Source organism: Aethalodelphis obliquidens, unplaced genomic scaffold (assembly GCF_003676395.1).
Source record: "Aethalodelphis obliquidens isolate GAN/ISIS:26980383/991018 unplaced genomic scaffold, ASM367639v1 scaffold14, whole genome shotgun sequence".
Classification (NCBI taxonomy): domain Eukaryota; kingdom Metazoa; phylum Chordata; class Mammalia; order Artiodactyla; family Delphinidae; genus Aethalodelphis; species Aethalodelphis obliquidens.
Window position 1 is genome coordinate 26,086,189 of NW_020837958.1, and position 25,929 is coordinate 26,112,117.

Below are 25,929 nucleotides of genomic sequence, written 5' to 3' on the forward strand. Positions count from 1 at the left end.
TAACGGGTGAGTGGTTTTAATTAACAACTCCCCCAGCATAAGGCAAAAGTCACTCGCTTAATAAAGCTCTAACTTGCCGTGCATGGTTCTGGGGTCTCCAGGTGGCGCTGAGCTCGTAATTGTGTGTTTTGTTTGGGTTCGCAGTGGGTGGGAGGCGACACGACTAGAATTTCCTTGGAGAAATTCAGTATCACATCAACAAAGGCTGGAAACAGCCGGTGATGGAAATCTCCACTTTCATGAGATTTTACAACAAGAAGCTAGGCTGTGGTGAGGTGCTTCAAGAAATCACCTTGCAAGGGGGACTCCAGCTCTGAACCTTCCTGACTCTGACCATCTCATTGATTTTTGTTTCCAAGACACACAGAACCAGTTTTGCCTCGGCTCACTTTCTGCGCACCAGCACGTGGAGAATGTTGATGCAAGTGTTTCTAAAGCTACAGCCAAGACCTGTGATATTTAACGGAAATGAAACATGAAATAATGCTTTTGAGGTAAATAAAAGTATCTGCTTTTGCCCCCTCCCCAGCCAGCCTCCTTGGTCCTCGCACAAGCATTGGCCAAGTATTTCTCCAAGTTCCTATGCACCTCAGCCCTCCAAGCCTTACCCTTCGAACACTGCCCTCCATCTCTCTTTATAGTCCTATGCTCCCTAATATGGCATAGGGGAGACCCAGGGTTTCCAATATCCACAGATGCCCACTCCTCCCTTTTGGTCGTGCCTTCCATATAATCAGAGCTACAGGGAGAAGCCATACTACAGAGTTCTTGGAGCACAGGCTCGGATTCCAGCCCAGTTAAACACTTGGTTCCAGCTGTTACTGTAATAGGGAAGAACAAATCAGACTCCATATTGGATCTGTTTCTTTTACTTGGCGTTCTACTGTTTTTGCTACAAGTTAAGAATGTTGCCAATTGCCTGAAGTATACAGGGTAGTTCTCAAGGCTCTGACCTTTAAAGGTATAACACTTTTCCATTCATATAGAGATAAAAAGTTGCAGAACAGAGCATAACATTTGTCTTATTGGAGGTTTACAGGAACATCGTGACCTGACCTACATGGGCAGCTGCAAGAACAAAGGACTCTGACACCAAGAAGTTTGCAAGGACCAACCACACTCCCTCTCTTTTAGTATAAACGAAGCCTGAATTCTAATTTGGGTGCGATGGTTCTTTGGGACACTAGTCTGCCATCTTTCCCATCTGCTGGCTTTGCAAACAGAGTCACTATTCCTTGCCCCAACAACTCGTCTCTCAATTTATTGGCCTGTCATGTCATGAGCAGTACAAGCCTGGACTCGGTAACATTACCACCTGTGTGACCCATTCAAGTAACTTAACCTCTCTGAGCTTGGTCTCCTCAATCATAAAAAAGGACGAAAAACAGCCTTTATCTCAAAGAACTGATGTAAACAGTAAGTGAGACAATGCATGTCACGAGCTCAACAGAGTGCCCAGCACATGACAGAGATCCCAAGGCAACTTAGCTGTTGTGAATTACAGCACCGCTACTGCAGGACAGGCAAAAAGACACGTGCTAGCAGGCACTGTTGGTCGACTTCTCTGTGGTCTTTTCCCATCTCAGCAGAGCCAAGACCACATTTATTCTGTCCCATGTTTCTAAAAAATTGAGCTGACTTCACCCTTTAAACTTCACTGCTCAAGTATGTGAAATTTCTCATTTCAAAACAGATGACCGGGTGATTACAAGCACAAAGCTCTGGGAACTGGGACATGGACTCCAACGATGCAGCAGAGAGAACCACAGACCCCCATCTCCCTCTTGTCCCAAGATCAAGAGGTGAATGTGGGCTTGATTTATAGCTGGAAGATGCTGGAGACAGTCATGGGCCTCTCCTTAGACTCTGACCTTATTTCACTTCGGGGTCTCAAAAATCATCAGCACTCCAGAGGTATCATGCCAGGGTATCTGTTTAACTCTGTAGTTATTTCAAGGTTAAGAGGAAAGGTTAAAACCTCCATTTCTCAGGAGATTTCTTATTAGGACCTGGGGATTCTGGAAGGGATGTGATGATTTTCCAAGCCATGCACAGAATCATGATTTGTTGTCATATCAGGGGGGGTTGCACTAGCCTTGAGCCCTCACAGATGTTTCTACAAGCTGTGTTGTTCTTTGTCTCTAGACCACAGGTAAGCTGCCTCCTGGCCCAGATGACTCATTTCTACTGATCATACAACAAGGTCTGCTGGCAGACTAATGGTTAATTTTATGTGTCAACTTGGCTAGGCTGTGAGACCTAGACACGGGCAAACATTAGCCTAGATACTGCTGTGAAGGTACTTTTTAGAGGTGATTGACATTTAAATCAGTAAACTTTGAGTAAAGCAGATTACTCTCCAGAATATGGGTGGGCCGCAGCTAATCAGTTGAAGGCCAAAAGATAAAAAAGACAGATGTTCCCAGGGAAGAGGAAATTCTGCCTCCAGGCTGTGTTTGGACTTGAGATGCAACATCCTATCTTCCTCTGGAGAACCCTAATACACAGATGGACTCTGACCCAGTTAGCAGATATCTAGCTATTGTGCTCAAGAATAAGAAACAGCATTACATCATCATAATAGTGTTCTAAGTAGGATAAAAGAGTAGGAAGGCAAATAGATGCATAATTCCAAAAAGCCCAAAAGGAACAACCATTCTATATGTGCCAAACACTTTAGAAACACTATCTCCTTTCTTTCTCACTAAACACCTAAGAGGCAGGCTACCACTGAACAGGTGGGAAACACGCTCAGAAAAGGAAGCAAATTTGCCAAGGTCCACAGCTGGCAAGCAAGGAATATGAAGTCAGGTCTTCTGACCACGAGTCTAAAGTTTCCTCCATCACACCACGGCTCCAGAGCAGCATAATGAGAGGATCATGAGTTGCCAACAAAACTTAAATTTCTTATCCTGATCTGAGTACAGGCACATATGGTCTATTATTATTATTATTTTTTTTTTTTGAGTCTTTCAACATGGGCTTACTGTCTCAGGGCCAGAATACTCCCAACCTCATCCAAATGTTTCTTTTCATCTTCACCTCAACTCGAACTTGGTATCCTCCAACCTTGCTATCATAAATCTGTTGAGCCACTCTGTAGCTGCTGGCCCTTGAAAAAGAGCTGGAAAGGGTGTTGTCAGTGATCTATATGCTTAAGATAAAGATAAATATGACTGGGTTTTCTAGATGAGAGCTATGCAAAGGCTGAACAGGAAAAAGAGAGGACCTTCAGGTCTACCTGTGACATAGTTCTCTCCATTCAAGGGACATTTGCAAAGCACTCAGTAGTGAAAAAGGAGCCCGCAGACTCTATGAGAGAGGGTGTCCGGAGAGAAGCAGAAAATACCCAGCTAGAGCAAAGCAACAAAGGCACCACGATCATGCTGAAATTCCTGCACACAAAGGGAAAGACATAGCAGAATGGCAGCCATCTTTTTTCTCTCCTCCATGGGCTTAAAAAACAATAAAGTAAACGATTACCCTCTTGGGTCTTCATTTTTCTTATCAGTAAAATGAAAACATCCTATAAAGTTGAAGGGCTACGTAAGGTACCTGGCACACAGAAGGTGTGTGATACACGTTAGCCCCTATTCTCCGTCATCCATCGAGAGCTACAGAGTTGAAATATGTCTTTCCTGGATACGTAAGCACCCTTTGGTAAACGTGAGCTCACGGTCCCTCCTAATGAGGACCTATAATGATCAAAAGTGAGATCCCCAAAGAAGGGGTACCAAATGGTCAGCCTGAGAACAAATCTTGTCAGTCAGATACCCCGGAGCAAAGCCTGGGATGGAGAAGACACTTGTTAAATATTTGTTGATTTTCAGTCATTAAAATGCAGAGTCTCTCTGCAGCGTGGATTAATGGACCTAAGGCAGAATTTCCCTTGGTTGAACACCTGGGGCTGATCTGAGGAAGGCCAAAGCGGCTGTGTGTTCTGTTGATGACGGCTACCAATGAAGAGCCCTGTGAAGGGCAGGAAGTCTGTTCCAACAAGACAGCAGATGGTCCAGATGGTGCGAAGCAGAGGAAGGACAGCCTGGCTAAACATGATTCATTGCGGCAGGTTTCTCTACCCCAGCGCAGTGGATGCAGGCTGCAGCGTTTAGGGGGATTCTTATTTCCCACGTGAATGTCAGTTACAGCCTCATTTCAAACCCCACTCACTATAAGGAGATGCCTCACTAGGGTTTGGGAACGAGCAAGGGTAGAAGGGAATGACATATAGTGAGTACTTTTACCCGGCACCAGGCTCTGAACTAGGCATTACATGTACATCATATCCCATTTAATCCCGGCAGCAGCATTATTATTATGAGGAGGGTTTGGAAGGGTCCAGCAGCACTGTGCACATGTCACCTCATTCAATGAGTCACTGCAACTCCAGGCTTTATTATTCTCATTTGCAGATGAGGGAAGCCTGCTTCCCAGAAAAAGAAAGTGAGAACAGAAAAGCCTCCCTCAGGGGTCTGTGTTATGGTCAGACCAACACCCCCAGCCCACATTTTGCCTCTCAATGGGAACGTTTATCACCACCTGCCTTGCGTTAGAATTAGGTGTTGAGCACAGGGCAGCCTTCCCTACTGGGCCCAGTGCTTCTCCAGGGCCAGAATCGGGAGGCTGTGGGAATGGGGTTTTCCTAAAGCCCTGGGGATTACACTCCAGAGGCTGCCACGTACTCTGCTGGAAAGCCAGCCAGCCCTGGTCCGGGGGTGGCCCGGAGGCCTGAGACGATCTAAGGGCAGGGGGTGGTGGCAAGAGGGTGCTGAGGACAGACGTCAACTGTTCCCAGCCAGTATCGGTACAGGCCAGAGCCTGGGAGTTGGCCTTGACTCTCCGGTGCCCCCATGCCCCTTGTCCAACGGGCCTCAGGCCAGGCAGAGTTTAACGTAAGGAGTCTCTCTAACTCCGTGTGCCCGTTCCCAGGGCCTCGGCTTTACCCGGAGCTGTGTCACCACTCCTTGGACTCTGAGAGCTTCTGACCTGAGCTCCCCCGCTCCCATCTTGAATCTCCATCCAACCCAGCCCAGGCACGATTTTTATAAAACTATACGTCTCACACCCGCATGTCTTCATGTCCTTGCTCTTGACCTAGGCCTCTTGTTTATCCTTCAAGGCCCAGCTCACAGGTCCTGAAGATGCTGTAGCTGCTGCCGGTGGTGGATACTGTGGTAGTGCTGAGTGCTCTGTCCATGCAGCCAGGCTCTGGGCCAAGTTCACAGGCGTGAGCTCACGGAAACCACACAGCAGCTCTGAGATGGGCACAGGGAACGTGCTCCAGGACACACAGCCCAGAGCAGGGCAGCCAGATTGGACTTCCCATGCCCCCACCTCACAGTAGGCCCTTTATCTCCCCCTCATCGTCCCCACAGAAGGCACTGCTTCCAACCGTCTCTGGAACTCCCTGCTCTTACACTGACCTATTACCTCCCCGTTCTGCGAGCGTCCTCGTGCTGTCAGGACCTCGGGCTCTTGGGGCTTGTTAATTTCCTTTGGTCTTACTGTCTTTAGCACAGTCTCCAGTACACAACAAACTCAGTAAACACCTTTTTTTTTTTTTTTTTGCGGTACGCGGGCCTCTCACTGCTGTGGCCTCTCCCGTTGCAGAGCACAGGCTCCGGATGCGCAGGCTCAGCGGCCATGGCTCATGGGCCCAGCCGCTCCGCGGCATGTGGGATCCTCCCGGACCGGGGCACAAACCCACGTCCCCTGCATCGGCAGGCGGACTCTCAACCACTGCGCCACCAGGGAAGCCCAGTAAACACTTTTTAAATGGAATTTTACTGCCTTTTGCCTGGAGCCTCCCGAGAAGGCAGGCCAAAGGAAGGGTTTCCAGTCTCCCGCTCCAGGACAGCCTGTGTGTTGGAGGATGTCACTGAGGATGGGCGAGCAGGCAGTGAGCATCCCCTTCGGGGGCCAGTTCAGAAGGGCCTGAGGTACGGTCTTCTTCTCCCAAAGCACTCACTTTAGTTCCCTTCTCCCCTTCTTTCCCTGAAGATGCAGTGGGTGGGGTGGAGTTGGAAGAGATTCAAATCTCGAAGCAAGCTCGGAAAACTCCCAAGAAGTCGGGGCCTAAGCCCCATTTCCTGAGAAGACAAGACACCCCCTTTTTTTCTCTCTTCCCCACAAATTACTAAGCCAACATTTGCTATTACAAGTAACGGTCTGGGCTGCCCATGTCAAAGCTGGACCACACTTCATTTCTCCAGGGGGCTGTTCTCCAGGAAACCTTTCCGGAATCCTGCTCTCTGCCTGCTCAGGCTAACTCACCAACAGAGAGTGGCGCGAGCAGGCTTGGGGAGGCTGGAGAATTTCTTTGCTTTCAGCATGCCGTTAGCTCAACTGTTCTTTCTCCTCTGATAAAACCGCCTGCCCAGCTGCCGATAAGGGCTGAGCGATTTCCCAAACTCAGTAAATCAAGGGAGCCTGCGATGCAGGGAAGATGGGAAGAAGACATGTATAAGTGATGCTGTCCCAGCCACTGGGGACAACTGATACTGGTAACCAGAGCCATCAATCAGCCGGACCGCCTGTGTCAGATGACATCACAGCCGTGTAGGGGGAAGCCGGCACTTGTTCAGCGACACTTGGGGAAATGAATCCTGCCCCCTGCCCGACCCCCTGTGCTCACTCACTCCACCCAGAGAGCTGCTGAGGGAAACGGAGGTCATGGGGTTGGCCTGCGATATTTAACACCAAGGAAAATATGAGACAGGGTGAACTATTTCTAGTGTCTGTGAATTCATACCCCGGTAAGATATGTATGAATCACCAGGGGAAGCGAGGAAACACCAAGGGAAGCAGAGAGGAATGGAAAGGCTGATAAACTGGGACCTGGTCCAGCCCCACCACAAAACTACTGGGTTACCCTGGACCTGTGGTTTCATGCTGGAGCACCACTGTATTTTTGAAAGTGTGTGTGTGTGTGTGTGTGTGTGTGTGTGTGTGTGTGTGTGTGTGTGTGTGTGTGTGTGTATGTGTGTGTGTGTAAGAGGAACGCAGTGCATTAGGGGCAAGTGGTTTGCCCAAGGCCCTAAAGATCTGTCGGCCTAGAGAGCTGAGTCTCTACCTTTCCATGATGATTCCACCTTCCAAACATCCCTGAGACCCGCCCAGTGGCCGATGGGAAACCGGGAATTCCCAAGCCTTCCAAGAGCCTCACAAGCCAAGATCATTTCAGGGGGATCAACCTGGAGAAACAAGCGCCCATCTTTTTCAAATCCCAGAGGTGCCCGCCACACCCGGCTGGACCCTGCCATGACTCTGTGCCTTTCAGGACAGCCTTGCCTAAAATCATTTATCTTGGCTGCATTTTGGCCGAAAGGAGTATTTTGGCTTCCTCTCCTATCAGTTTGCCAGGAACAACAGCCTGTCAAGGTTATTTCAGGTCTGGCCTGGAAAGACCATGAGAAACATTCACCAGATAAGAAAGAGCCTTTCGTGCTATCGCTACTGCCTTGTGGACTCCCGGTGCTGCCTGCTGTGCTCTGCACTGACTTGAGAAATGCTTCCCTCATTTGTCCCATGATGGCCACTGGAGGAAAGAAGAGAGAAACAGGGCACCTCTGCCTCCACCCACCACTCCCATGGTGTGTGGCCCTGGTCCTCTGTCTCCTTTACATGCACTGTCAATGTCCAGCTCACTGGGCTAGAGGGAGTCACAGGTCTGGAATAATTGGTGTACAGGACAGGGCCGAGGAAAGGAAGATCACATAGGCGGGGCATCAAGCTCAAGGGGCCTCAATTTGAGGCACATCTTCATTCAGAGGCATGTGACTGGTCTTGCTTCGCTGAAAGTCAGCTGCAGCATTCAGTCAACGAATATGTATTGGCCACTTACTATGGAACAGGCACTGTGCTAGCCATGAAGATAGGGGAGCGTCTAAGACAGACTGGACTTTGACCTTTAAGAGCTGGTAACAGGTACGGGCTCTCTCCCCTCATAAAGAATGCACTGAAACAATCTAAAAAAACATTGTGTATGGACGCTTTGTTTGCTTTTATACACACATATATATTGGTAGTGACTCCGATGCAGTGCTATCGGTGCTATTACAAATACATCAAGTACCATGAGAGGCCAGAAGAAAGAATCACCACCTCTGTTTGGATAGGATCAGGGAAGGCTTACTCAAGGAGGTGAGCTGGCAGGCAATGATGGGAAAGGCAACACAGGGTGCTGTACATGCAAATGATACACACGGAAGCCTGAAACACTCTGTTATGGTTAAATGTTTATGCTTCTCTCACACCTGCCAATTCCCATGGTGAACCCCCAGCCACCGATTTGATGGTATTAGGAGGTGGGGCCTCTGGGAGGTAACTGGGTTTGATGAGTCACAGGGTGGGGCCCCATAATGGGATTAGTGCCCTTAGAAGAAGAGGAAGACACTCCAGACCTGCTTCTCTCTGCATTGGGAGGACACAGCAAGCCAGCAAGGGGTCTCTCACCAGAACCCAACCATGCTGGTACCTTGATCATGGACTTTCTGCCTCCAAAACCATGAGAAATAAATGTCTGTTGTTTAAGCCACGCAGTCTACGGTATTTTGTTATAGCAGCCTGAGCTAAGACATGCCATGACATATTTATGGAGCTACAAGTAATTCAGCAGGGATGGGTTCCTCAACTTCTGAGGGATGAAGTTTTCCAGCAGGCACATGTGGTATCTGTTGAGTAATCCCTGACACCTAATAGGGAAGAATTTAGCCATCAAAAAGCCAACTCTGAAGACCAGCTTGCTCACAACCCCACGTTCTCTCTTGCACTAGACTTCTGGTCAGGCCACATTTGAAAGATGATCCAACTGCTACAATCTCCATTCTCTCAGCCTTGAATAACACCAGCCCTGAGTCTTAAACCAATATAAGACTTTGACTCTTTGAGTCAAAAGCAATCAAAACCACAGCATCACACCCTATATTTGCCACTAGATGGACCTATGCATCACACCAAAAAAAAAAAGACCAGAGGCTAAATTGATTTTCTCCAAGTGTTCTGTAAATAGAATCACTGACTTTCACAGCTGGTGGTAGCAAGTTATACAAGCCCAGGGTCCCGTGAGGGTTGGCATGAAGGATAGACCATTCACAAAATATTTATTAAATTCCTACTTGTGCTAGTCTCAGTTTAGACAAATAATGGGCACTATCTGCCTTCTGGGAGCTCCATGTTTGGTGGAGGAAAGGCGCGCACACACACACACACACACGCACACGCACACGCACACATTGTGCATGATGTTTCTTGTGCATCCCAGACTCTGCCGGGTGTTTTTCAAGTTCTATCTCTAATTCCCAAATGTTAAAAACTTGCTCCAGTTCATTTGGCAGAGCCAAGATTAAATCTCAAATCTGCTTGCCTCTTAAGACCATATTCTTTCCTCAATACCGTCCAGTTCCCTCTCAAACACTTCCCACGCAAAGCGAAAGGTTCACACATGAAGTTGGGTGTGAACCAAGACCACCAGAAACGCATCAGACAGAGTTAACTGACAGGGGGTGTCCAGGAAGGCATCACTGAGGAGGTGTTTTTTTGGTTTGCTTGTTTGGGATTTTTTTTTTTTTTTTAATCAGTCAGATAAGCTTGAGGGGAAAGAAATTCCAGGGAGAAAGAGGCAGGTCCTGTGGCACAAAGCTTTGCAAATGCAGGAAACAGCCTTTGGTAGCAAATGGCATGTAGCCTAGGGCACTGGGGAGCTGGGGTGTGTGAGGAGGGATGTGGACAGGGTGGAGGCGGGAGGGCAGCTGAGGGAAAGACCATAAACAGCCTCCCTTGTTCAGTTAAGAAGTTGAGATCTATTCCCACAGGCAATGGGAAGCCAAAGGCTCTTGGAGAAACTTCTAATGTTAAATTTGAACGGTCGTTTTTTTTTTTTTCCAGGAAGGGAGGTATATTCATACTCTGGAACATTATACAACTCACTGACTCCTTTGAAAAGAAAAAAAAAAATCTTTCCGAACATATGGACACTAAGTCTGTCCCTTTAATTTCACTCTATACCATATGGCACCCTGAATTTTTAGATGAGTAGATGGACTGGCTTCACAGATCAAAACTTGGTAAGAGACATCTTCGTCTGTTTCTTTCTTTTTTTTTTTTTTTTTGTGGTACGCGGGCCTCTCACCGTTGCGGCCTCTCCCGTTGCGGAGCACAGGCTCCGGACACGCAGGCTCAGCGGCCATGGCTCACGGGCCCAGCCGCTCCTCCGCATGTGGGATATTCCTGGACCAGAGCACGAACCCGTGTCCCCTGCATCGGCAGGCGGACTCTCAACCACTGCGCCACCAGGGAAGCCCCGTCTGTTCCTTTAATTCCTTTTCCACTAACCACAGCCGAAGCCCAATTTATCAATCTAATAAAATGAAGTGGTGAGGTCAGACGATTTCTTGCACAGTACGTAGATACGCCTGGCACATACTAAGTGCGATAGAAGGGTTTAATAAGTACACACACACAGACCAAAGGCGTGTGCCATTAGTTCCCTAGCTAAACTCCAAGGAAATCAAGTAACTTCAGCCCTACCTCAGGGAGAACTGAATGATACACACAGGTGCACATGTAATCATCCAAAGGAGACAATGAGCTGGAGACATCAAAAAACAGCTGTTCTGCCGAGCTGAGGCCCCTGTCATTTCGAAAACAAAGGCCATACGTTTACAGAAACTAGAATTTACTTCCACCTCAGTCTTGCTAACTAAACTTGCTGTAAACTTTTACGAGAACTTTCCTCAAAGAGCCTCAATACTGATTTATATATTACTCATACATCGAGGCTGTTTCCGCTAAGCCAAACAAACATCTGGAAGAAAACTGTAATCATTTCATTGTTTCCAAGCGCCGGGACCTTTGAGGTTGATAAGACATCTAAACCCTGTCTGAAAACTGTGTGTCTTTATCAGATACTTGCCATTAATTAGATACAACCTCAAAGAGAAATCTAATTGTAGAAGGTTAAAAACCAAATTAACTGTAGTGCTTTGAGGCTTTGGGAAGTTAAATGACGTGCTTAATGTTACAGAGTTTGCGAGTGGCAGAACGGGATTCAAGCTTGTCTGGTATCTGTCTGTTTTCTTTCCACTATACCAACTGCCTCAGCAATATGACTTATTGGGCAGATTCTGAAGTACAGACTAAATGACCAGTCATTCAATATCTACAACCTTGTCATGTTTATAAAAGGAAAAAGAATTGAGTACAAAGGATATTAAATGGCGTGCCCTGAACTCTGCACATACAGGCAAACCTATAACTTGGCCTCAAAGCAGAAACCCGCGTGTTATTTCCAGTGTGGAGTCATGCTTAACTAGCACTCTAGAATGTCACAACTAGAAGGAGTGCTCAATGCCATCTGGGCTGCCTCTCCTCATTGTGCAGGTAAATTTCTACATTAAAAGGAATTGGTGGGGCTGGGGTGGGGGGAGTTGGAAACAGACCAGAGTTCTCCAATTTCAGTAATTGGGTGTTTGCTTACATTTCCTATCTACACTTGCTCTAAGCACTATCTCACTTGCTAAAAATGTAAGCTTCCCAAAGCAGAGAGTGAAATGTAAACATCTGTGCCTTTTAGCAGGGTAAAGGCTTTGGTTTGAATAGCTGAAGAAACTAGGAATGTCTCACTGTAACATCACTAAGGTTCAGTTTACGGTGTTTCAATGTCTCCACCTTGTGGAAACTGTCAGTAGTACATAAAAATAAACACATCTTCATTTATTAAAAGACTGACCTGACAAGAGAATAAACTTTCTTAAAAAATATGAAAATCTCAAAATAATCCCGAAGTATTTTGGTAGTATATCACAGTGGGAAGTGATAATGATGACCTTGAGGCCATGCTGAATACCAACAGTCTTCTAAAGAATAATAAAAGGTTAAATTACATGTAATTTTAGTAACAGGTATATGTTACTGTTTTCATGTTCATGTAAAACTAGAGACACAGAATGATGCTCTAAGTTAACTGGATCATTTGATTTCTCAGGCCATTAATTTTCCCAGCCGTTTGGATAATAGCAGAAACGTGTTACTTGGTAAGGGTTTGGTGGCTCCCGTCTTTGAAGATTTCACTATGGGATGGTTCTAAAAGTAACAGGCAAAAAGCCAAAACAGCTCTATGTCTAAGCTTCTAATTAAATGAAAGAACACTTCTAGTAAGACAGGTAGAACTAAGCAAAACAATTTTAAAATAAACTCAAGTAGCTGTGCTATTTCAACACAGCAATACAATGCTGGGCAAGATGGGGGAGTTCGGTGGTTAAGGAACTAGCCCTGGGCTCTGCTTCTTAACTACTTGGGCAAGTTATTTAACCTTCCTGAGCCTCAGTTTACTCCTCCAGAAGATGGGGATTATGATATCACCTATCTCAAAGGACTGCTGTGAGGACAGAAGAAGATAACATATATAGAGAGCACCTAGCACAGTGCTCGGCACATAGTAGGATAACGAGCTACTGTTAAAATTATGAAAACATTGACTCACCCATGGGGTTCTTGATCATTACATTCAGGAAAATGAGTGGCATGATCATCATGCCTAATTTTTTTATCTGTAATTTTATCTATTAGAATGTTAGACGGGGTGGGGGGGAAGGTCCTGGAGGGCTTCTGGGCAAGCCGGGTTCACAGATGAAGAACTCACAGAAAGTGGAGCAAACGGATGCTCGTTCAGCTTCCACAGTGATCTGGAAGTGTGGCAAAAACAAGAAGCCAAGCCTTGGGCCACACATGGTCACGGCCCGGCTCAGACATCATCTCATCACTCGCCTCAACTTCGCATGTTACAGGGAGGTTGGGTCTGCTCCTTCATCCATCGAGCCGCGTGCTCACCAATTCAGCAACGTTTATAAGCTCCTACATGTACAAGGCACTGAGGATTCAGTGGGGAGCAAGCCAGACAAGTCCCTGCACGATGGAGCTTGTTGTTGTAAGCAGGAACGGGCGGGGAAACGATAAAATATACACCCATCCTCAGGATAATTTCAAACAGCAATAAGCTTCCAAATGAGCATAAGACACGGTGACGGAAACTAGGCCTGGGGCAGGTCACATAAAGGACTTCAAGTTGAAGGGTCAAGGAGGGCCCCTCCAAAGAGATGCCAGCTGAGCAGCCAGAAGGAACCAGGGGAATAGATCTGGGCAATAGAACCGAGGCAGAGAAACAGTGCAAAGGCCCTGAGGCAGGAAAGAGCTTGATGAGACTGAGGGAAAGAATTACCAGCTGCAGCAGCAGAAGCAAGGGGGAGTACAGGAAAATGAGTTCTAAGAGGCAGGTAAGGGCCAGATCCTGTAGGCCAGGTAGGCCAGGCTCAGGAGTCTGGATTCGATCCTAAGCATAAGGTTTGGTTTAAAGGACTGACACAATATGGTTTGTTGTCAAGTGTCACTCTGGCTGCCGGTGGAGCCTGGCTGGAATTGCCCAGCGAGTTACTGCCAAGCCCGGACTGCGGTGCAAGCCCTGTGTCTCTTGGCCCAGAAGGCTCCCCTCCAGGGCACATAGCCTTCAAAATGAACAGGACGTGAGGAAGGCAGTTTGCTCTCCCCCAGAGAACTTCAATAAGTCCCGCAGAAGAGAAGGCAGGGGCCATGCCTCCCCTGCTCCGTGAAAAGAGAGGCGGCCCAGGTACTCACCCGCTCGTGATGTCGTCCGCCCGCACGTTCTTGCTCAGAACGTCCCCGTCGCTCATGTAGCCGGGGGCGTCCATGCTTATGCTCTCCAAGTCCATCTCATCTCCTGCCTTGTCCGAGACGTCCCCGTGGCAGACGCTGCTGCCCCTGGAGGCCAGCTGCCTCCGCAGGGGGGCAGAGTACATGTAGCGGCCCGACTCCGTGTTGATGAAGCGGCTGGCGTTGGCTCGGGGCGGGTACCCGTTGCCCATCGAGGGGGCGTCTCCCGCCTGCAGCCGAGGGCTGGACTGGCCGAGCCTCCAGGACAGGGGAGTGGGCCTGCCCGTCAAGCTGAGGATACTGCGCCCGCTGATCTCCGTGGTGACATTGGTGTCAAACGTGGTTTCCAATGTGCTAAAAACATAAAACCGGCTTTGGGTTAGACCCCAATATGCCTAGTAGTCTTTGCAGTAGTCTTCACATTCTCTTTCATTTTTTTTTTTTTTTTTAGAATTATGAAATACTTCCCATATACAAAAGAGGATCAAAAAATAAGGTACTGGGCTTCCCTGGTGGTGCAGTGGTTAAGAATCCATCTGCCGGGCTTCCCTGGTGGCGCAGTGGTTGAGAGTCCACCTGCCGATGCAGGGGACACGGGTTCGTGCCCCAGTCCGGGAAGATCCCACATGCCGTGGAGCGGCTGGGCCTGTGAGCCATGGCCGCTGAGCCTGTGTGTCTGGAGCCTGTGCTCCGCAACGGGAGGCCACAACAGTGAGAGGCCCGCGTAACGCAAAAAAAAAAAAAAAAAAAAAAGGAATCCATCTGCCAATGCAGGGGACATGGGTTCAAGCCCTGGTCCGGGAAGATCCCACATGCCGCGGAGCAACTAAGCCCGTGAGCCACAACTACTGAGCCTGCGCTCTAGAGCCCATGACCCACAACTCCTGAAGCCCACGCGCTTAGAGCCCGTGCTCTGCAACAAGAGAAGCCACCGCAATGAGAAGCCCATGCACCACAACAAAGAGTAGCCTCTGCTCACTGCAACTAGAGGAGGCCCGCGCACAGCAACACAGACCCAATGCAGCCAAAAATAAAATAAATAAGTTAAAAAAAAAATAAGGTACCAACATACCACCCAGTGTAGCTCTGTTAAAAATGAAGACGAAGCTGCACATCTACGTGACATTCTGAGAAGCCCAGCACAGATTTTCCCCCTAAAACATGGTACAAGATACCCCTTAACAATTACTTTAAATAAACAATCTTAACTTCTGGAATCTTCTTTCCAACCCAGGAAAGGAGTAGAAAACTCTGGACTGATAACAACGGGGCATAAGGTAGCTGTGCGCCTATTCATCCTAGGATGCTGCATCTCAGCTCACTTTTCCTAAAGGCAGGATGTACCCATCCACTCCCAAGGTCCTAAGATCCCACTTTCACATCCTCAGCTCTCTCCAGACTGTGCAGGTGGGGAGGGCCCTGATTTTCTAACTCTGTAATATCTATCCCCCCCCGCCCCCGCTACACACACGCACTTCTGCTTCTCCCACCTTTTGTCCAAAATGACAAACTTTGGGGGCAAAAGGCCAGAAAAGAGTGGTAGATGCCTGGGCTTGAGACCCATGAAACTAGCTGAGTCTGAAACTGTCAGGGGATGGAGCTCGTCCCTGGCCCTCCGAAGACTCTTTTGCAGTCAGTCCACTGTCTTTCCAGCCCTGCAGGTCTCGCCACACCATCAAGATGCAGAGACACGCTGGGGTCTCTTTACTAAGCAGAGACAGCGAGTCTTTCCTGCAGAAGAAAGCATGGAAGATTTCCCTCCTGTCATGATCACCATCCTAGCCCAAGCCAAGAAATCCACGAAACTGCTGTAACCTACATTTAATCAGTTTCAATGATGATGGTAGAAAGAGGGATGTTTCTTAGCTAATCAAGAGTCGCAGGGTCCAGCACCTGGTTCCATGCCATCACCAGCCACCCCCAGTGGACTTGTCTCTGGGAGAATCAATTTGGTGCCTCATCTGTTTTTGTTTCCCTCTGATCCTGGAAGCAGCCTGCCTGACTCTCCTTATACTGGGAACTCCTAAGGTTCGGGCCCTGGTCTTCTTTAAGAACCCACAGTGCTTAACCCCAATCTGCCGAAGCTGCTGGCTGGGGTGGAGCCCAGCAGTCTCCTTGCTGTATTCATTTATCAAAGAGACTGAAATTGGAGAAGCAGGGGAGACCCCCCAGACCCGGGAGCTCACAGGGGTAACCGGGACTTTACCTCGATCATCAAGGCCAAACACAAACCATAAAAGTTGGTTCTGCCCAAATCACGAAGGATGTCCCAGGGCTGCATCCTCTTCCCCTTCTTGCTCAACAGTGAAAAGAAACTGATGTTTCCAGTGTAATCCTAGAGTTCATCTAACGAAATCATGGTTTAAACATGATCCTACGTTTTTATAAATATTTCTGTACGTGTTTTATACACGTGCATGACTAACAACATTACAGAGCGCTTGGGGATCAGAAGACTGGGTAGGAATTCGAGTTATTCACTTTATCACACAGGTCAAACACAGTTCACCTGCTCGTTTCAACAGTATAATATCATATCGTTTTGGAAAATGCAAGCAAAGGGAAATTTAAATGCAGCTGGTCTGCAACATCCTCTGTGGAATGGATTTAGCAACCGTCTGCTTTGGGGAGGAATCTGTCTCCACGGATTTTTGCTCTTGACACTTCCGCATGCTGTATGGCATTCTCGGTGAATTCCAGCACATTTGGCGATCGAGGTTATTTATTCCGTTATTAACCAAATCACTTGGCTAGTGGCGGGAACACAGCGTGGCAGGAGCAGCCATGTGAAAACCAAGTTACTAGCTGGTTCAGGAAAGTGATTCACGCTCTAGATACCTGTGTGTAACCTGAGTTCCCCGTAAACTGGACATGGTCTCCTCCAAATTCTGCCGCAGATCAGCGATGTTCTTCACCGTCCGCAGGCGCCGAGCCTCGGGATCTTCCCCTGGAGAGACAAAGGTTAAAGCTATTTTAGTTCTCAGATAGATGGGGAGATTCTTGGGAACAGCAACTGTGCCTGTGACCAAAACCACGTTTCCTGCTCAGGGCCTGGTTCACCACGGGTGCTCGAAAAGGATTTGAGAATGAATGCGTGAATGAATAAATGCACAGGTGCCCAAAGGAAGGCATTAAATCTACAGAGAGAGAGAGGTCTTTCTTCTCCCTGCAGGTCCCCCCAGCACAGGTGAAGTCTAGCCGCGGGAAAAATAAAGTGCCGAGCCTGAGACAAACACGTTTTCACACTGTCTCCAATAAAGCCACGAACACATTAGGTCTGACCCCTGCCCAGGAAGGACCTTTGGTTTTCTCACCCATGGGTGACAGGTGCTGCTGTCTACTGGCCCGACATTACAGATGGTTAATTTGTAGTGGCTAAAAGATCTGCACTTATTAATCATGAATATTCCTCCAGAGAGAGGTTTGCCTTTTTCTTTGTTCGATGTGTTATGTCATCTCGAATGCTGGCTCCTTTAACCCCCTGGCTGAGTGGTCACGGGATAGGTGCTGACCCTCTCTCTCCATCCTTCAGATTCCGCGGTCCTAGACGAAGACAGTGACAGCGCTGACCTCAAAGGACTGTTGTAGGGACTAAATGGAGATCCCTGAGCGCAGCGCCCACCAAAAGCACTCAACTCACGCCAGCTGGTGCTGCAGAGCGGGGATCGTTCGAGAAGATTCAGGCTTCTCTCTGGGGGATAAGGGACTTCTATTCCCTGGGCAACATTTCCCACCAAATACCTGGCCCGGAGAGGTCAAGTTGGCACAAACATCCCAGGAGAAACAGGCTACACACAAGCTAGAAGCCACGTCCCCTCTCAGGGAAGCCTCACTTTGGGTTGTCTGGCTATTTTGTTTAGTTTGGGCTGCTTATAGGGGGAGAGGAAAAGCCAAATAACTAAAATAGTGATTAAAGGAATCACGCATCATTCCCTCAGAGTAATTTCAGGAGGGCTGAGAAAACCACAACCAAGGGTCTTTAAAAGCTGATGACTATTTCAAGTGCTCAGCAATATTTCTAAAGAAATCTCTATATAGAACACAGTACACATGGGCAGCAGCAAGTGGGATATAGGGCAGACACCAAGCAGAACTTCCAGCAACTGTCATTAATAGTGCAACAGGCATTTCTTATAGACATTTCTATAAGAAATGTCATAGAATTAACGTTCCTTCTGAGACAGATGATCTTAGATTATTCCCAGCATGGTGGTGCCTGGAGGGTGGGGAATGGATTAAAGGATTGATTATATGGAGATAATCTGCTATGGCAAACTCTCTACCCTTGAAAATGCCAGTGTTTTCAATTTTCTTCCCACTTCTAACCAAGAGAAATTTGGAAGGCATTTTTGTCTTATCTAAAAAGTGGTCAAACCTGCATTTCCCATTCAATTCTTTGAAATACATATATATATATATATATATATATATATATATATATACATATATATATATATATACATATATGTATGTGTTTTTAAACAAAAGCAGTGATGAATATCTATTTTACCTTCCCCTAATGGCCGTGGAGGAATGTAATTGCATCTATCTCCTGGGCCATCAATTAAATATCTTTTACTGCCAGTTTGACCACATTTTATCTGTGTAAAGGCTGCCAAAAAGGTACTGATCCTTTGGATAGCTCCAGGTCCTGCAGGGAACATTTATTATGAAGCTAAGTCTAGGCACCAGTTTTCAAGTTACCTTCATTAATTAACTTAATCACACACAACAGTATAAAAACCATATTTACAGGCATACCTTGTTTTATCGTGCTTCGCTTTTTGTGCTTCGCGGGCATTGAAGGTTTGTGGCAACCCTGTGTCAAGCAAGCCCTATCAGTGCCATTTTTCCAACAGCACTTGCTCACTTTGTGTCTCTGTGTCACATTTTGGTAATTCTCCCAAAATTTCAAACCCTCCACCAGCAAAAAAATTATGACTCACTGAAGGCTCAGATGATGGTTAGCCTTTTTTAGCAATGAAGTATTTTTCAATTAAGGTATGCATATTGTTTTCTTTTCTCTTTTTAATTAATTTATTTGTGGCTGAGTTGGGTCTTCGTTGCTGCACGCGGGCTTTCTCTAGTTGCGGCGAGCGGGGGCTACTCTTGGTTGCCGTGCGTGGGCTTCTCAGTGCAGTGGCTTCTCTTGCTGTGGAGCACAGGCTCTAGAAGCGTGGACTTCAGTAGTTGTGGCACGTGGGTTCAGTAGTTGTGGCTCACGGGCTCTAGAGCGCAGGCTCAGTAGTTGTGGCGCACGGGCTTAGTTGCTCCACGGCATGTGGGATCTTCCCGGACCAGGGCTCGAACCCGTGTCCCCCGCATTGGCAGGCGGATTCTTAACCACTGCGCCACCAGGGAAGTCCTGTACATTGTTTTCTTTATACATAATGCTACTGCACACTTAACAGGCTACAGTGTAGTGTAAACAGAGCTTTTATATGCACTGGGAAGCCAGAAACTCTGTGTGTCTTGCATTACTGCAATATTTGCTTTACTGCAGTGGTCTGGAACCAAACCTGCAACATCTCCAAGGTATGCCTGTATTTATCCATGTCTCTATGAATGACACATTTGCCTGTTAACTCTCCTTTAGAAATTCAAAGATCTTTGATGTGGAGTGGTATCTCACCTTTATTTTTGATAACCCCACACAAACCTATAGATGCTCAAGAAATATTTATTGTCCACAAGATGTTTGGTCAACGGAGGGCTGAATAAAAAGGATAGCTTTTGCATTCCAACAGGTAAAGGTTTGAATCACGGCACTGCCACTTACTAGCCACTTGACCTCAGGAAAGTCATTTATTCTCTCTAAATGTCATTTGTCAAATGGGGATAAAACCCCTTCCCCCTCAAGGTTAGGAGGATCAGATGAGATGATACATGATGTGCCTGGCATAAAATGAGGGCTCATTGAATCTGAGTGTCCTGGGTCCCTCTGAGGGGTCCCACTAGGAAACATCTGCTCCTCTCGGAGCACTACATACACAGATTCCAAGAGCAACGTAGAAACACAAACCAGTAATCCACCTGCCTTGCTCAGGTGATCACGTTCTGAACTGCCAATTCTACCTGCTTGGAAGATGGCCCTAATGTAAGATCTCCCTACCAACCCATAGCCTGAACAAAATAAACACACAGCCGTGCCCTGGTGGAAATGGCTGGGCCCTTAAAGCCCGTATACAGAGAAATTAAAAACTGAATGAACTATTCCATGTCTACCTGTGGCTCTCCTGTGTCTACCAAGGGCAGTCCTCCCTCAAGCCACTGGCCATGATGGAGAGAACACCATATTCTGACCAAACAGAGCAGAGGTGAGGATGTCAGGGTGTTACATGAGGAACATGGATGGAACCGGGGATTTTTACTTGGAAGAGGGAGGCTAAGGGACACGCTGCTATACGGAAAAGAATGGAAATTATATCCGTGAGGCTGGATTATATCCAGTGATTTAGAAAGGTAAGGATAAAAGACTCTATTACTACTTAACGCCAATAAAATACGGAAGGGCTGCCTCATGAAGGAATAGACTTTCCATCACAAGAAGTATTCCAGCAGAGACTGAAAGACAATTCATCAATGAACGATCGAAGGGATTCACGGACTGGATAATAAGCGGACGTTGTTCCTTCTAACGTTACAATCTGAGATGCAGGACTCACGTGTAACGCTATGTACATGACAGAGCACCATGGGAAAATTCACCTACTTGCATAAGTAAGGGGAGGAACTTAGCAATTGATCAAATAGTCTCATAAGTGGCCATATTCCTAAATACACCCGTTTGTTGTCATTTCAAGGGATCGGCTGTACATAAGCTGAATTCGACCTCATACGTACAAGCTACTATGCAGCGTCTCCATAAAATTATTAACTTACAGCCGCCTGTGTTACAGCCGCCCCTGTGAGTCCCACTACTTGAATGGAAAGACGAGTCACCCTAATTCAGATATTTTCCTTAGCAACTGACATCTTCTGACTTTACACCAAAGGGGGCTTGATCAGGCATGACTGGCTGCACGGTTCTGGTCCCCAAACCGACAGCATCTCAGGCTTTCTGAGCTCTCACTTGGTTTACTGTCCTGATGCACAGGAGACATGGGGAGAAAAAGATAAAGGAGTGAAAAGATCACAGGCTGCCATCTGTCCCTGTGAAATTTAACTGTTATGCGGAATGTTTTCCGGCTGCCGCTTTTGCTTTTCAGATGTGAATTTCACTGAGCCCCAATGTCTGCCACGACGCCACACTCCTCCACGAGTCACACATCTGATCGGTGCCGGCCTCTGAACCACCGGCCCGGCTCTTTTGATGCGTGCACATACGAACACAATCTGGAATGTGTGTGGAGACCTGAGTAGTAATTAAACTCCACACCCTTCTCCTGAGAGCTGGCCCTTTTCCTGCACTATCCATGTCCTCATAGGCAGGGGAGCTAAAACCTGGGAGAGAAGGAAACATAAAATCAATCCCAAACCACTAAATGGGGCCCTAAACCACTGTAAGATGGGTCATTTACAAACGGCCTGGAACCCCTCTGCCCCATCACAGGGCCCAGGCAGCAGAACCAGAAGAGAAGAGAGAGATCACTCAGATCCTCTGAAATTACTACTCAGAGCTAATGGGCAAATGGGTATAAGAGTTGATCATGTGGGCTGCAGACCAACTCCACAGCTGTAATGTGGCTATTAATATGGTGGGGTCATGGATAATTAGTCTAATAAATGGATATTAAACATGGATTCAATTTTTAACCCAACTCTGAAGTGGTAAGATATGAGAAGAATAACTCAGCCACTGCTAAATATGTGGTTTACCACTCCCTTCCCTGGTTAGAAGCTGCTGGAACCTAGGGCACAGAGCTGGGAACGGGGGACAAGGGACAGAGAAGGTGGTAGCTCGGAATACACTGCAGTAGGAATTCTGATGCTACCTTTTTTTCTTTAAATTAAGAATGTGACAGTATAACACTAATAAATAATTGTGGAATTAACTATATGACAATTGCAGATTTTATGTTTTTATGTGATATAATATCCCTTTAATCATCCTTGTCTGGGTTATATTTAAATAAAATTTAGATTTGTTTTTGGTAAAAGAAGCATGCTGAAATCTTCTTTCCAACTGTTCCGAGGGTGCTCAGAACAATGTTCAATCAGTGCTTCTTAAAGGAAATTTGAAAAAGTCAATACATTTTAGAGTTCCAAGTCTTTTTGTAAGGCAACTCTATCTGAAGAGTGAACGAGGAGATTCAAAGTGAAGTATCCGAGCAGTCCAGAGCCCCTACATGACTGGAGAGGAGCAAACCTTAAAACAGAACAGGGCTTCCCTGGTGGCGCAGTGGTTGAGAGTCCGCCTGCCGATGCAGGGGACACGGGTTCGTGCCCCGGTCCGGGAAGATCCCACATGCCGCGGAGCGGCTGGGCCCGTGAGCCATGGCCGCTGAGCCTGCGCGTCTGGAGCCTGTGCTCCGCAACGGGAGAGGCCACAACAGTGAGAGGCCCGCGTACCGCAAAAAAAAAAACAACCAAAAAACAGAATGGCCAACAGGTAAAAGACCTATTTACAACTTATTTACAATTCTGGGGAGGACGGAATAGATCATGAGAGAAGGAGAAGAAAGAGAAGGAAGAAAGAGAAGGAAGAAAGAGAAGGAAGGTAGTAAGACAGACAATCCGTTTGTCTGGCTCATCAATCAAGGCAACAGTGAAGCAACTTCACATCAAGCTGGGCTCGGGACCTTCCAGCAGATGGTTGCACGGGAGGCCTCACCACCAAGAGACACGGAATTTCCAGGCGCCAAACTCACCAGTGAGTTCCTCCAGGGCAGGCTGTCCACTCTTGGTGTAGTGGCTCGGCTCCACGGTCACACCCCCTGAGCTGGACTCGGCAGTAACATTCCCTTCGGTGTCTGTCTGGGACCTTCACACACAAACCAGAGCAGACACACTTGTCACAAGGGGTAACTAGCACATCCGGACCACTGTGCCCGACCACAGCCCCGACCATCCCCTCCTTCGGCAAGAAGCTTTAGAACAGAGCAGACCAGCAGACGGACACTAAATAATCCACTGGTGCACGTGGAGCAAGGTCCTAGAAACAGAGAAAGCCACCGAACTGTAAAAGATGAAATATTCATCACCCAAATGGAGGGTCTGCAATCCTTCACTGGAGAACGCTTCTCTGCATGCCCTTCGGGGAGCTAGGGCTAGCCAGGAAAATGCTGTCGAGTACTGGATGGTTTGGAATGTTTAACATGTGCCGAAGAGCCACTTCTAAGTAACCAGCGATGCCAGCACGCCAAGCCTGAAGATGACTCCATGACTCCACTGACAGCCCCCAGGGCCCCCCCCAGATCCTCCTGACACGGCCGTCTCTGGAAAGATGACCGTACAACCAGTGAGGAGTGGGTGGCAGGCAGGTGTGTTTGTCCTCTAGGTCTGATTCAGAGCTCAGAGCTTCTGAGACGAAAGGTCTCATTGATCATTACTTCAACACCTGACTGAACTCTGTACTTCCCCAAACCTTCTCCAGGCCCTTTTCTGTCAAGCAAATCGAGGCAACTGCTTCATGCCACGTGCTCTTGCCACAATTACCTCTGAATATTTTGGCGTGCCATGCAAACATATAATTATACTCAGACACATAACCGTGGGTGTAACGTTACTAATTCATTAGCATCCTGAGCTGACTCAACCAGATTTCACTCCCTGTGAAGAAAGTGCTTGCCAGCATTGTGAACTGTCTAAAACAGACTGTGGTGGATGTGTACTGATAACCCCACGTCATTCATCCACGCTCCCCCCTTTGCCCTCCTACCGATACCATCGGTTCCCCGTTCCCGCCATCTCGACCTTTAAAGGATTTTCACGCTCTCAGTGTTCCTCTCCTTCCCTTGTCCAGAATCCAAGCTCTCACCATCTCTGCCCAGGCCCTAGAAGCACTCTGTGAACAGGTACGCTGCCTCCAGACTAGAGGTTGCCAGCGACAGCCATGTACAGAAAGCAGCCCACAGACTGATTCTTATTGGTCACCACAGTATTTTTTTTAAAGCTTCTGAATTCATTTCCACATTTAAAAATTGGGAGATTTCACAAAAATTCTGGATTTCTGCCTTCTCCCAGTAGAAACAAGTCTGGAAGGACTGAGCTCACGTTCTTGCAGGGCGCCGCCTGCTGGTGACAAGTGGTGGCGGCCCCCTCTAGAGAGGCGTGGGGTTCCCTCTACCAGAGTCCCACTCACCCTGAACCACTCATTTGCATTACCTTTGTGGAGCCAAGCAGGCACGTGAACTGTGACTTCTGTTCTAGACTGTTCCTAGGTCTGGTCCACGCCCATTCTGTCCTGCACTGATCTCGGTGATGCCGATGTGATCCTGTCACCTTCTGATGAAAGGGCTCTGATGGTTTCCCGCTGCCCCCAGAATAAGGTCTAAGGTCCTAATTGTGATAGAAGGTGCCCTACATCGTGGGATTCTTCCTTCCTTCCTTTCCAGCCCTGTCTCCTACCACTCTTGCCCTCTACACACAGGCCTGCCCTATGCTTCACCCACATGTGGCTTCTCTCCATTCCCAGATCATACCCTGTCCTTAAGTTTTGTCTTTGTAGTCACTGTGCCCTCTGCCTAAGGGCTCTTTTCTTCTTTCTTCCTTAGTTTGCTCCTAATCTACCTTTCAGGCACAGTCCCCATGTCATCTTGGCCTGGAAGCCTTCCCCAGTCCTTGGCCAGCATATGGCTCTACCCCTCGTGCGTCTCTATTCTCCTGATGCCTACTTATTACAATACGATCTAATGGATAAATCTCTCCTACGCTAGATTAAGAGCTCTCTGAAGGCTAAGCCTGGCTCTTTTGATGCGTGCACATGAGAACACGATCTGTTCCAACTCACGTGCCAAGGAGGCACTCAGGCAGGGTGTGCCGAATGGATAAAGAGAAGTTTTTAAGTCTAGAACGATGCTGGGTGCTAGGAGGAACATTAGACTTGGAGTCTGAACAGTGAGCTGGCTGCAGTGTGGAGTCTGTAACTTGATAGCCACGCACATCTCAGTAAGTCACTGCACCTCGTTGAGCGTCTGGCCCTCAAGCGGGGATTATGACAGCGACCTCCCCTGGCTGCTACAAAAATCACAGGTGAGACAACATAAAAGCAGTAAAGTGTAAAGCAATAGACGTGTCCAGTGTGCCTGCTGAATCGGTAACTATGATTCATTCAGAGTTATTTTTCAAAGGTGATTTATCTCCCTTTTCTTCCCTTGGTACCATCACTAACGTGGAGAGGTTCTGGGGGGAGCGCTGTAAGGCATATACAGTGAGCTATAAACTTGAGAGAGAGCATCTCAGAGCACGAAGGGAGCCTAAACCATTTCCTAAAATCCTCTAATCTAGCCCCATCTCCTCACTTTACAGATGAGGCTCAAAGCGAGGCAGTGATTTAGAGTCACGATGGTTTCGTGGTTAAGCACTTGGCCCCTCTTAAAGGGACAGCCTTGGCTTTAGACACTAGCTTTCTGGCTGTCAGCTCCTTGACCTAGAGCAAGTTACCTAAATACTCTAGGCCTCAGTCTGCTCACCTTCAGAACAGGGATGAAAAGGGTAGCCAGCTCATGGAGTTGTGAGAATGATTAAATGAGCTGGGTCTCTGCACTCGTGTGGTACATACTCAACAGCTATGCCTGCAGCCAGGTCCCAAGGCCACCCAGGGACTCACAGGCGAATAAAAGGCAGAGTCCAGGCATCCTGGCTCCTATCTCAGTGCTCTTCTTTCCATCCTCCTACTTGGCTCACCTAGAGGAAAGGCACCTCAGAGGAGCCAGAAGGACATCACACAGGGTGAGCATAAACACTAAGACGCAGCTTGACAGACACACGTGACGTTTTCTCCTTCCTCCTATTTGTCAGACATTTGCTCTTTATCATTAAGAGTTTTTCCTCTCATTGAAAAATCTTGAAATATTTTTTGAAAAGGTTAAACGTTTTAGAATCGTTCAAATAATTACAGCCAGAAAAAAAAGGAGCGGGGGTGAGACTGATGGGTGATCAGACAGTCATGTATTTTAATTCTGCAAATGCAGATCAAGCATCTGGGAACAGTCGCTCGAACAGGCAGCACCTCAAGACTACTCGCGCGACTGCCATGATAAAAATTTCACGGCAAACAATTCAGCTGCCTCCACGGTGCAGAGAACAGTTGTATAAAAAGCTGAGCATGGAGGCAATGCTGAGTCATTATCTAAGCCTTGGCACCCTTCTCAGGACTGTTAG

At 47.5% G+C, this 25,929-nt stretch overlaps 1 protein-coding gene across 14 annotated transcripts in view; it reads right to left on the bottom strand.

The window, feature by feature from the left end:
* The window catches only part of NAV2 (neuron navigator 2), an 856,213-nt gene that overhangs the window by 142,448 nt on the left and 687,836 nt on the right, over nucleotides 1-25,929 (bottom strand). For all 14 annotated transcript variants that reach the window (XR_003434512.1, XM_027115202.1, XM_027115201.1 and 11 more), the window contains 3 exons: nucleotides 22,476-22,588; nucleotides 16,504-16,612; nucleotides 13,630-14,019 (listed from right to left, as the gene is read on the bottom strand). Coding sequence is in view for 13 of the 14 variants with exons in the window: in XM_027115202.1 (XP_026971003.1) it covers nucleotides 13,630-14,019; nucleotides 16,504-16,612; nucleotides 22,476-22,588 (612 nt within the window). In the remaining variant the exon portion in view is untranslated. The remainder of the gene's footprint in view (nucleotides 1-13,629; nucleotides 14,020-16,503; nucleotides 16,613-22,475; nucleotides 22,589-25,929) is intronic.